Below are 13,391 nucleotides of genomic sequence, written 5' to 3'. Positions count from 1 at the left end.
TTGGTTGATTAGACATGAGAGGTCGGAGCCATTCAGCCCTTCAAGTCTGCTCCACCATTCAATGAGGTTGTGACTGGTCTGAAATGATGGTCCTGAACTCCTTATCCCCATAATCCTTGATTCCCTGACTGACTAAAAATCTGTCCAGGTAAAATGGCCATAAGGAGAGCTGACTGGTAACTGATTTAACCAGAGAATCAGCACACTTCAGGCAAGGAGCAAGGTTGAGAAGGCTGGGTCTTCCTGAATAACTTCAGCTGGTATGGGAACTGAATCCACAGATTCACTACCCTCTGAGAGAAGAAATTCTACCTCATCTCTGTCTTAAGTGGGCGACCTCTTAGATTATGCCCTCTGGTCCTAGACTCGCCCACAAGTAGAAACAACCTCTCAGCATTTATTCTGTCAGGCTCCCTGAGAATACTATACATCTCAATAAGGCCGCCTCTCGTTCTTCTAAACTCCAATGAGTACAAGCCCAACCTACTTAACCTTTCTTCATAAGAAAATCCCTCCATACCCCAGATCAACCTAGTAAACTGTCTCTTGACTGCCTTCAATGCCAGTATATCTTTCTTTAGATAAGAGGACCAAAACTGTTCACAGTATTTCAGGTGCGGATTGTTGCTTTGCATTTGGATGAGCATATTGAGTATCAAGCCTCAACCCCACGAGTTTCTTGGTTTTTGCCCTTAGCTAATTCAACACCAAACTCTGAGTGCGTGTTGTCCCACTTTTACTTCTGAGGTGTCCAGCTTTCTGCTTGAAATTGCACACTCTTGGTTGGAGGTTAACCAATGACACAAGGTCAGGAAGGTGATCACAAGTCACTTTTGGTGTTGAAAGATGTACTGGTTAGGTGGATTGGCCTTGTCCCTTAGTATCCCAATATGTGTAGGTTAGATGGATTAGTCATGGCAAATGTGTGGGGTGACAGGGAGAGGGTGGGGGAGAAACACTGGGTAAGATACTCTGTCAGATAGTCGCTGCAAAATCAATGGGCTGAATGGCCTCTTCTACACTGTAGGGACTCTATGGGGGGAATTTTCCATCCTGTTTTGTCCGCCACGGGAATCATAGCGGGCGGGGGGAGTGGACCATGCAAAGGTCCATTGAACTCAGTCGGGATTTTCCGGTTTTGGGGCGAGCGCAGCTGGAAAATCCCACCCTGTGATTCTATAAGAAATGGTGTCATCAATTTTGAATAATAATAGACCATATTTTTGACACCACAAGTTTTACAATATTCGTTTTTTTTGGAAAACAAAGCATATTTAATCAAGCAGTGATGTAGGTGATTATTTGGAGAGGGGAAAATGAATGGATCCAGGCCTGTAGCTTACAACGTCCTGTTGGATGTTCTTGGTTGGTGCGTTTGGATTGTTGCTGCTGTCAATCACAACTCGCGCAGGCGCAGTGGCAGCAGCGACGGGCATTGTCCTGGAGACGGTGAGGCTGGGAACTGGGAGTTGCTGGGCCGCGGGAGGTTTAACAACGGAAGATTGAGGAAGATGCTAGCCGGGAAGCCTTCGGTTTTCCTGCTCATGGTCAACGGGCAGATTGAGAGCGCGGATGTAAGTATTGAGTTAGTTGTTCAGAGAGGTGTTATAAGAAGTCGGGGTGTTTGGCGTCTCTGTCTTCTGGGAGTTGTAGTTTCTCGCTCGGAGTCGCGCACAGGAAGCGGGCCGAGGTTGGAAGTGGGAGGACTACAACTCCCAGAGTGCCATGCGGTCCCCCAGGCCTGGTCCCCTGGCAACCAACCTACATGATGTGGATATGCCGGCGTTGGACTGGAGTAAACACAGTAAGAAGTCTCACAACACCAGGTTAAAGTCCAACAGATTTATTTGGTAGCAAAAGCCACTAGCTTTCGGAGAACCGCCCCTTCATCAGGTGAGTGGGAGTTGTGTTCACAAACAGGGCATATAAAGACACATTTACAAAATAATGGTTGGAATGCGAGTCTTTGCAGGTAATCAAGTCTTAAAGGTACAGACAATGTGAGTGGAGAGAGCGTTAAGCACAGGTTAAAGAGATGTGTATTGTCTCCAGCCAGGACAGTTAGTGAGATTTTCCAAGCCCAGGCATGTCATGGGGGTTACGGATAGTGTGACATGAACCCAAGATCCCGGTTGAGGCCGTCCTCATGTGTGCGGAACTTGGCTATCAGTTTCTGCTCAGCGATTCTGCGTTGTCATGTGTCTTGAAGGCCGCCTTGGAGAACACTTACCTGAAGATCAGAGGCTGAATGCCCTTGTCTGCTGAAGTGTTCCCTGACACTCCTGCCTGGTGATTGTCGAGCGGTGTTCATTCATCCGTTGTCGTAGCGTCTGCATGGTCTCCCCAATGTACCATGCCTCGGGACATCCTTTACTGCAGCGTATCAGGTAGACAACGTTGGCCGAGTTGCAAGAGTATGTACCGTGTACTTGGTGGATAGTGTTCTCACGTGAGATGATGGTATCCGTGTCGATGGTCCGGCATGTCTTGCAGAGGTTGCTGTGGCAGGGTTGTGTGCTGTCGTGGTCACTGTTCTCCTAAAGGCTGGGTAGTTTGCTGTGGACAATGGTCTGTTTGATGTTGTGTGGTTGTTTGAAGGCAAGAAGTGGGGATGGCCTTGGCGAGATGTTCGTCTTCATCGATGACATGTTGATGGCTCTGGAGAAGATGTCGTAGCTTCTCCGCTCCGGGGAAGTACTGGACGACGAAGGGTACTCTGTCCACCGTGTCCTGTGTTTGTCTTCTGAGGATATCGGTGCGGTTTTTCACTGTGGCGCGTTGGAACTATCGATCGATGAGTCGAGCGCCATATCCTGTTCTTATGAGGGCATCTTTCAGCGTCTGGAGGTGTCTGCTGCGATCCTCCTCATCTGAGCAGATCCTGTGTATACGGAGGGCTTGTCCGTAGGGGATGGCTTCTTTAACGTGTTTAGGGTGGAAGCTGGAGAAGTGGAGCATCGTGAGGTTATCTGTGGGCTTGCGGTACACTGAAGTGCTGAGGTGACCGTCCTTGATGGAGATGCGTGTGTCCAAGAATGCAACCGATTCTGGAGAGTAGTCCATGGTGAGTCTGATGGTGGGATGGAACTTGTTGATGTCATCATATAGTTTTTTCAGTGATTTTGTTCCTTTGGACTCATGAACAACGTCATCGATGTATCTAGTGTATAGCATCGGTTGAAGGTCCTGTGCGGTGAAGAGGTCTTGTTCGAACTTGTGCGTGAAGATGTTGTCATATTGAGGTGCGAATTTGGTCCCCATGGCTGTGCCATGTGTCTGGATGAAGAACTGGTTGTTGAAGGTGAAGACATTGTGGTCCAGGATGAAGCGGATGAGTTGTAACGTTGCATCTGGAGATTGGCAGTTGTCGGTGTTGAGTACTGAGGTAGTTGCAGCAATGCCATTGTTGTGGGGGATGCTGGTGTAGAGTGCCGAGGCAGCCAGTGCTTCTGGTTCAACTGCTCCATGTGTGCTGAGTTTCTGTAGGAAGTCCGTAGTGTCGCGACGAAAGCTGGGGGTTCTTTGTACAATGGGTTTCAGGATGCCCTCGACGTAGCCGGAGAGGTTCTCCCACACGGATTAACCTATAACACAGACTATGCTGAGAGACTTTGCCGTCTCCCCACTCTCACACTTCTCAACCACCTCATACACCAGCGCTACAGCAAACACCGCATCCTGGAAACCAAGATAGAGTCCATATTCTCAACTTGTGCTCAGGACGCAGACCAGCTACGAAACTCTGCCAAGCAGACGAGACAAAAGAACTACGACATCTACATGCACACTAAGAACAGGAAACTTGAGAAACTCGGCATCATCACCAGCAGCAACCAAGCCTCCCCCGGTACCACAGTAGAAAAGAGTACCACTGCAGGGAAGTTCATTGTCAACTTGTCCGACTACACACTTCAACCAGATGAAATCGAAGTTCTCAGCCGAGGGCTCAATTTCTGCCTCACCACCAAAATAGGACCCCATCAGCCTCGCAGCAGACACAGAGGAATTCATCAGGCGAATGAGGCTGCGGGAGTTCTTCCACAAACCCCAAGAGGCCAACAGTGAACACAATGAGACAGCCAATGAACCGCAACAGCCGACAGAGAGATCCGCGGTGCAGCAACCGAAGAGGAAAGAGTTGAAGGCCGCTGCCCTTGACATGTATGCCCAAGCCATCAGGAGGTGTGTCAATGCCAGATTCATCAGCCGCACTCGCAAGACAGCCCTGAATGTCACTCAAGCACAACGCAACGCCATCTGTGCTCTCAAGATCTACCGCAACATTATCATCAAACCAGCAGACAAAGGAGGGGCCACTGTCATACTGAACAGAAGGGATTACTACAAAGAGGTGTACCGACAACTGAACAACGAGGAACACTACAGACAATTACGCGCAGATCCGACCAAAGAACACATCCGTCAACTCAACAGACTGATCAAGACCTTTGATCCGTACCTTCAGAGCACCCTCCGTGCTCTCATCCCACGTACTCCCCGTGTTGGAGATCTCTACTGCCTCCCGAAGATACACAAGGCCAACACACCGGGCCGTCCCATCGTATCGGGCAATGGGACCCTGTGCGAGAACCTCTCCGGCTATGTCGAGGGCATCCTGAAACCCATTGTACAAAGAATCCCCAGCTTTTGTTGCGACTCTACGGACTTCCTACAGAAACTCAGCACACATGGAGCAGTTGAACCAGGAGCACTCCTCGTCACAATGGATGTCTCGGCACTCTACACCAGCATCCCCCACGACGATGGCATTGCTGCAACTGCCTCAGTACTCAACGTCGACAACTGCCAATCTCCAGTTGCAATTTTACAACTCATCCGCTTCATCCTGGACCACAATGTCTTCACCTTCAACAACACATGTGGTGAGGCCGCAGCTGGAATACTGTGTGCAGTATTGGTCCCCTTATTTGCGGAAGGATATATTGGCCTTGGAGGGAGTGCAGAGAAGGTTCACCAGGTTGATACCAGAGATGAGGGGTGTTGACTATGAGGAGAGACTGAGCAGATTAGGTTTGTATTCGTTGGAATTTAGAAGGCTGAGGGGGGATCTTATAGAGACCTATAAGATAATGAAGGGGCTGGATAGGGTAGAGATGGAGAGATTCTTTCCACTTGGAAAGGAAACTAGAACTAGAGGGCACAGCCTCAAAATAAAGGGGGGTCAGTTTAGGACAGAGTTGAGGAGGAACTTCTTCTCTCAGAGGGTGATGAATCTCTGGAATTCTCTGCCCACTGAAGTGGTGGAGGCTGCCTCGTTGAATATGTTTAAATCACGGATAGATGGATTCCTGATCAGTAAGGGAATTAGAGGTTATAGGGATCAGGCGGGTAAGTGGAACTGATCCACTTCAGATCAGCCATGATCTTATTGAATGCCGGGGCAGGCTCGAGGGGCGAGATGGCCTACTCCTGCTCATATTTCTTAAGTTCTTAACCAGTTCTTCATCCAGACACATGGAACAGCCATGGGGACCAAATTTGCACCTTAATACGCCAACATCTTCATGCACAGGTTCGAACAAGACCTCTTCACCGCACAGGACTTTCAACTGATGCTATACACTAGATACATCAATGACATTGTTCACCATGAGTCTAAAGGAAGAAAATCATTGAAACAACGATATGATGACATCAACAGGTTCCATCCCACCATCAGACTCATCATGAACTACTCTCCAGAATTAGTTGCATTCTTGGACACACGCATCTCCATCAAGGATGGTCACCTCAGCACTTCACTGTACCGCAAGCCCACAGATAACCTCACAATGCTCCACTTCTCCAGCTTCCACCCTAAACACGTTAAAGAAGCCATCCCCTACGGACAAGCCCTCCGAATACACAGGATCTGCTCGGATGAGGAGGATCGCAACAGACACCTCCAGACGCTGAAAGATGCCCTCATAAGAACAGAATATGGCGCTCGACTCATCGATCGACAGTTCCGACGCACCACAGTGAAAAACCGCACCGACCTCCTCAGAAGACAAACACGGGACACGGCGGACAGAGTACCCTTCCCCGGAGCGGAGAAGCTACGACATCTTCTCCGGAGCCTTCAACATGTCATTGATGAAGGCGAACATCCTGCCAAGGCCATCCCCACACCCCACTTCTTACCTTCAAACAACCGCATAACCTCAAACAGACCATTGTCCACAGCAAACTACCCAGCCTTCAGGAGAACAGTGACCTCGACACCACACAACCCTGCCTCAGCAACCTCTGCAAGACATGCCGGACCATCGACACGGATGCCATCATCTCACGTGAGAATACCATCCACCAGGTACACAGTACATACACTTGCAACTCGGCCAACGTTGTCCACCTGATACGCTACAGGAAAGGATGTCCAGAGGCATGGTACATCGGGGAGACCATGCAATCGCTGCGACAACAGATGAATGAACACCGCTCGACAATCACCAGGCAGGAGTGTTCTCTTCCTGTTGGGGAACACTTCAGCAGTCACGGGCATTCGGCCTCTGATCTTCAGGTAAGCGTTCTCCAAGGTGGCCGTCATGACAACGCAGAATCGCTGAGCAGAAACTGATAGCTAAGTTCCGCACACACGAGGACAGCCTCAATTGGAATCTTGGGTTCATGTCACACTATCTGTAACCCCCACGACTTGCCTGGGCTTGCAAAATCTCACTAAATGTCCTGGCTGGAGACAGTACACACCTCTTTAACCTGTGCTTAACCCTCTCTCCACTCACATTGTCTGTACCTTTAAGACTTGATTACCTGTAAAGACTTGCATTCCAACCATTATTTTGTAAATTGAGTTTGTGACTTTATATGCCCTGTTGCAGGTTGAGTCCGTAATTAAGAAAGCAAATGTAATGTTGTCATTTATCTCAAGAGGCTTGGAATACAAAAGCAGGGATATACTTCTGAGGCTTTATAAAGCACTGGTTAGGCCCCATTTGGAGTACTGTGAGCAATTTTGGGCCCCACACCTCAGGAAGGACATACTGGCACTGGAGCGGGTCCAGCGGAGATTCACACGGATGATCCCAGGAATGGTAGGCCTGACATACGATGAACGTCTGAGGATCGTGGGATTATATTCATTGGAGTTTAGGAGGTTGAGGGGAGATCTAATAGAAACTTACAAGATAATGAACGGCTTAGATAGGATGGACGTAGGGAAGTTGTTTCCATTAGCAGGGGAGACTAGGACGCGGGGGCACAGCCTTAGAATAAAAGGGAGTCACTTTAGAACAGAGATGAGGAGAAATTTCTTCAGCCAGAGAGTGGTAGGTCTGTGGAATTCATTGCCACAGAGGGCTGTGGAGGCCGAGACGTTGAGCGTCTTCAAGACAGAAATTGATAAATTCTTGATTTCTCGAGGAATTAAGGGCTATGGGGAGAGAGCGGGTAAATGGAGTTGAAATCAACCATGATTGAATGGTGGAGTGGACTCGATGGGCCGAATGGCCTTACTTCCGCTCCTATGTCTTATGGTCTTATGGTTTGTGAACACAGCTCCCACTCACCTGACGAAGGAGCAGCGTTCCGAAAGCTAGTGGCTTGTGCTACCAAATAATCCTGTTCGACTTTAACCTGGTGTTGTGAGACTTCTTACTGAACCAACCCACAGCCATTGCTGCTCTTTGTGGCCAATGGCACTGTGTCCTTTCCTCATTGCAAACCTCAAACACCATCACTTTGTGAACAGCAGATGTGTTTTTTTCCCATAATAAATACACCACCTATTTCAAATCCAATCTTTACCCCTGGAGTAAGGGAAAAGCAAAATAATTATAAATTTGGTATTTGATTTGATTTATTATTGTCACATGTATTGGTATACAGTGAAAAGTATTGTTTCTTATGCGCTATACAGACAAAGCATACCATATATAGAGAAGGAAAGGAGGGGGTGCAGAATTTAGTATTCTAGTCATAGCTAGGCTGTAGAGAAAGTTCAACTCAATACGAGGTAGGACCATTCAAAAGTCTGATGGCAGCAAGGGAGAAGCTGTTCTTGAGTCGGTTGGTACATGACCTCAGACTTTTGTATCTTTTTCCCGATGGAAGAGGGTGTGTCCGGGGTGCGAGGGGTCCTTAATTATGCTGGCTGCTTTTCCGAGGCAGTGGGAAGTGTAGACAGTGTCAATAGATGGAAGGCTGGTTTGCGAGATGGACTGGGCTTCATTCATAAATGTTCCTTGCGGTCTTGGGCAGAGCAGGAGCCATACCAAGCTGTCATACAACCAGAAAGAATGCTTTCTATGGTGCACCTGTAAACGCTGGTGAGAGTCACAGCGGACAAGCCAAATTTCCTTAGCCTCCTGAGAAGGTAGAGGCGTTGGTGGGCTTTCTTAACTATAGTGTCAGCATGGAGGGACCAGGACAGGTTGTTGGTGATCTGGACACCTAGAAACTTGAAGCAGTTCTGGTCACCACATTACCAGAAGGACATGGAAGCTTTGGAGAGAGTGCAAAGAAGGTTCACCAGGATGTTGTCCAGTCTCGAAGGCATTGACTATGTGAGGAGAGGTTGAATAAACTAGGATTGTTTTCACTGGAAAGATGGAGGCTGAGGGGAGACTTAATAGAGGTGTACAAAATGATGAGAGGCATAGACAGAGTGAATAGTCAGAGGCTGTTTCCCAGGGTGGAAGTGTCAATTACAATGCGGCGCAGGTTCAAGGTGAGAGGGGGAAAGTTTAAGGGAGATGTGCAGGGGAAGTTTTTCACGCAGAGAGTGGTGGATGTGGAACATGTTGCCAGAGGAGGTGGTGGAAGCAGGCACATTAGCAACATTTAAAAGGCATCTGGATGAGTACATGGATAAGGTGGGAATAGAGGGATATGGACCGAGTAAGGGCAGAAGATGTTTTTTAGTTTAGTTAGGGCATCATGATCGGCACAGGCTTGGAGAACCGAAGGGCCTGTTCCTGTGCTGTACTTTTCTTTCTCTCTCTTTCTTTGTGTCTGGCCAGCAATGATATTGTCCCTGGAGTAATTTCTTGTTGCATTCAGCACCATCACAAACATGATCTGATAATTTATTCAAGCCCTATTTCCCCCTGAGCTTGTGCTTGCTGACCTGCAAGGTTAAGCAACACCTTGATTTTAAAATTCATATCCTTGTTTTCAAATACATGTTTCACCCCTCTTTGTATCTAATTGCCTCCAGCACCACGGCCCCTGGAGAGATCTGAGCTTTTATTCTTGCATCTTGAGCATATCTGATTTTAATTGCTGCCTCATTGGTTGCCGTGCCTTCAGCTGCTTAAAAACCCAAGGTCTGAAATACCCTCTGTACATCTCTCTTTCCTCCTATCAAATGCTCTCTTTGAGCAAGCTTTTATTCATCTGCCCGATATCTCCTTGTATGGCTCAATGTCACACTTCACTTTATAATGGTCCTGGAGCCGAGGGACATTTTGTTACATTTAAAGCTGATATACAAATGCAAGCTGTTGCTTGGGGAACTTTGCACTGTGCAAATTGGCAGTGAAGTCTTCCTGTCTTTTCTTTCTGTTGCCTCTCAGCTTTCTGTATTGTGTATTGAGTGGTATATGTTGTGTGTCCAGGCTGTGGAAAGAAGAATGGTAGAAATAGACTCAGGTTTTAAGATAAATTGTGTTGCTCTCTATGCCACTGCTGTGCATTTTAATGAGAACTCAACCTGTACTTAGCAGTTGTCCAATAGTTAACTGGCTGCCCTACTTTACAACAGTGATTTCACTTCAAAAGTACCCATAATGTAATAATGATACTAGGTTTTGTGAGCTCTGATGAAGGGTCACCCAGACTCGAAATATTGGCTCCATTCTCTCTCCACAGATGTTGTCCCACCTGCTGGGTTTCTCCAGCATTTTCCGTTTTTGTTTGAGATTCCGGCATCCGCAGTCACTTGACTTTAGTTTGTCCATCTGGACTGTTTTGATTTATTGGTTTAAGGGGCGTGTCAATTGATGGGTGGTGCCTGGCCCTCGCAAAGACATGGAGCGTCTGAAGGATTGGGCTGCGTGACATGCTTGGTGGCAGCATTGATTAGGGAAGAGTGATTGATGGAGAATAAAAATACCAGAAAGCAAGGGGAGCCCAAAGTTACCCTGGTTGGAGGGATTGTTCCCGTGAGGAAATGGATGGGATTGATAGGAGAGGTGAATGAGATTACGTAATAGGTTAAATCTAGCAAAATGGTAGGAACAGCTATTATTTGGAAACTATTCTTTGTGCTAAAAATGAATATTCACTAGATTAGAATGAAATATGATAGAGCAGCTGTCAGGTAAATTAAAAGAATACGTCAGCATTTATAGACTAAGAAATAAAAACCAATACCCTCCAGAGTTTTATGCAATCTATCTCCAATGGGAATGCCACTGCACAAACCTAGACACAAGGAAGGAGCAGTTATAATGTTGCTATCAAACTTGAATCCTAAACAACTTTTGTCATGGAACACAATTAGTACCGCCGTTCACCCCATTTTATTCAGTGGCAAAATGCAGGTTTAGGCCCATACATAAGTTGATTCTCTAATTTATCAACCAATAAATGCACGTTTAAGGTTATACTCGCATTAGGAATTGGCCTCAAACTTTTCAGCTCAGAGATACATGTTTGGGATTATACCTGCCTTGAATTGACGCATGGGATCAAGCAGCAGCACAGGTCTTGTTGCCAAAAAGATGCACAGGTGTTTAAGACACACACTAATTTAAATGTGGATTACAGGGTCAAAGGTAGGGTTCTGAAGACTGTGGAGGAACAGAGAGATCTTGAGGTTCATATCCACAGATCTCTAAAGGTTGCCACTCAAGTCGATAGAGCTGTGAAGAAGGCCTATAGTGTGTTAGCTTTTATTCAGTAAGAAGTTTAACAACATCAGGTTAAAGTCCAACAGGTTTATTTGGTAGCAAAAGCCACACAAGCTTTCGGAGCTCTAAGCCTCTTCTTCAGGTGAGTGGGAATTCTGTTCACAAACAGAGCATATAAAGACACAGACTCAATTTACATGAATAATGGTTGGAATGTGAATACTTACAACTAATCAAGTCTTTAAGAAACAAAACAATGTGAGTGGAGAGAGCATCAAGACAGGCTAAAAAGATGTGTATTGTCTCCAGACAAGACAGCCAGTGAAACTCTGCAGGTCCACGCAACTGTGGGGGTTACAAATAGTGTGACATGAACCCAATATCCCGGTTGAGGCCGTCCTCGTGTGTGTGGAACTTGGCTATCAGTTTCTGCTCAGCGACTCTGCGCTGTCGTGTGTCGCGACGGCCGCCTTGGAGATTGTTTACCCCAGTCCAACGCCGGCATCTCCACATATTAGCTTTTATTAACAGGGGGTTGGAGTTTAAGAGCCGTGGGGTTATGCTGCAACTGTACAGGACCTTGGTGAGACCACATTTGGAATATTGTGTGCAGTTCTGGTCACCTCACTATAAGAAGGATGTGGAAGTGCTGGAAAGAGTGCAGAGGAGATTTACCAGGATGCTGCCTGGTTTGGAGGGTAGGTCTTATGAGGAAAGGTTGAGGGAGCTGGGGCTGTTCTCTCTGGAGCGGAGGAGGCTGAGGGGAGACTTAATAGAGGTGCATAAAATGATGAAGGGGATAGATAGAGTGAATGTTCAAAGACTATTTCCTCGGGTGGATGGAGCTATTACAAGGGGGCATAACTATAGGGTTCGTGGTGGGAGATACAGGAAGGATATCAGAGGTAGGTTCTTTACGCAGAGAGTGGTTGGGGTGTGGAATGGACTGCCTGCAGTGATAGTGGAGTCAGACACTTTAGGAACATTTAAGCGGTTATTGGATAGGCACATGGAGCACACCAGGATGATAGGGAGTGGGATAGCTTGATCTTGGTTTCAGATAAAGCTCGGCACAACATCGTGGGCCGAAGGGCCTGTTCTGTGCTGTACTGTTCTATGTTCTATGTTCGAGCACAACCTCACATGGCGACCAAAAAACAGGAATACGACCTCCTACATCAACAGAGATGGCTCACATTTATTCTTCCTTTTTCAGAAGAACTTTCAAAGCTTCAAATGTTGATTTGTATGCCGTCATCTCCGGTAGTTAGGAAGTTGTTTCCTTTTATGAAAAATGCTGAAATTATAATAGGCAGAATGCGAGAAAATAAACTGTTCATTCCTCGAATAATACTGAGTCCATCAATTATAAATGGCCTTTTCAACTCACGAGAAAGCAATTCCCAATTTGAGTTTTATATTCAAGTCACAATGCCAGACTCTTTTTTTAAAATTTGTATTTATATTTCTAGGTTTGTTTTTAGACATGAACAGCTTTAAGTAGCTTTCTCCAGATTTCAGAAGTTTTGATTCTGTTAAAATCTGAGGGAATATCAGAGAGAAATTCTGTGTTTAAAGAAATCCTGTTGCAATAAAAATACTAATTTGACTGTTGGGTCTCTGCTAGTTTCACTGAAGACTTGGCTCACATCAATATTAAATGTAAAACTTTGAAGTTGCAGTATTGACATTTGGAAAGTTTTATAATTCATGTTCAATTGGAATTTGAGTACATTTTCATTTTCCAGTTTCCAGAGTTTGATGAGCTGTATTGTAAATACTCCTACGTATACGGACATGACTGGGCTCCAACAACTGTGAGTATTAGACTCAATTTGTTCAGATTAGCGCAATTTCAAATATCCCTCCTGCAATAATAAATAAATGATTGCAAGTTTATTGCAATGGCTGTCTGAATTCCTGTGTTTTTCCAATGTGACAATTTGAATCCTATTCCCTTGGTACGGAGTCATTGTGGAATTACAGCTGCTTTGGGGCATTAAACTTGCATTTACTGTAGCTAATTAAAATCATAAATCCTAATGAAATGTCACTTCAATGGTGGCGTAACTGCAAAGGTTTGTGTTACTATAGTGCAATGCACTTCTCAATGTTTATGCTGTGTTTGTCAGTCATTCTAAGCTAAATAAATTACTTAGAATTATTTTGTGCTCTCAAAATCCTGAGTTCAGTTTTTCTGTTCCTTTAACTTTGTTGATAGATTTAAATAAATTAATGAGTTGAGTGCAAAGTAAATGTGCTTTTTTTAGTAAAGCAGCTTTTCAACATTTTGTGTACATCACATATACAAATGTACTTTAATATAAAATGAATTTTAGATGTGCTGTTTTCTAATAGTTGGAACTGTTTAGGACACCTTCCTGACATTTACAATGACCACACTTGCTGTGTAGTTTTACTAATGAGGTAGCTTGATACAGTGTGGACAAATTAACATTTGGAAAGGCCATAAATCTACCCTGTGCAGTGCTGTCAGACTTACAGTGGAGTGCAATGGTCAGTATGTGGAATTTTTATTGTGCATCTGTTTTGTCTGAGAGAAGCAGCTGTAGTGTT

At 45.7% G+C, this 13,391-nt stretch overlaps 1 protein-coding gene across 2 annotated transcripts in view; it reads left to right on the top strand.

Moving 5' to 3' along the window:
* The first annotated feature begins 1,407 nt into the window (after positions 1 to 1,407).
* Positions 1,408 to 13,391, top strand: part of b9d1 (B9 protein domain 1) — a 50,474-nt gene continuing 38,490 nt past the window's right edge. The window contains exons 1-2 of one of the 2 annotated variants that reach the window (XM_078240722.1): positions 1,408 to 1,574; positions 12,563 to 12,631. In XM_078240722.1, coding sequence (XP_078096848.1) covers positions 1,512 to 1,574; positions 12,563 to 12,631 — 132 coding nt within the window. In that variant the 5' untranslated portion in view covers positions 1,408 to 1,511. The remainder of the gene's footprint in view (positions 1,575 to 12,562; positions 12,632 to 13,391) is intronic. The other variant, XM_078240723.1, reaches the window with a different exon arrangement.

The sequence above is a fragment of the Mustelus asterias genome, chromosome 23, assembly GCF_964213995.1.
Source record: "Mustelus asterias chromosome 23, sMusAst1.hap1.1, whole genome shotgun sequence".
Lineage (NCBI taxonomy): Eukaryota > Metazoa > Chordata > Chondrichthyes > Carcharhiniformes > Triakidae > Mustelus > Mustelus asterias.
This window is presented reverse-complemented; position numbering and strand designations above follow the sequence as displayed.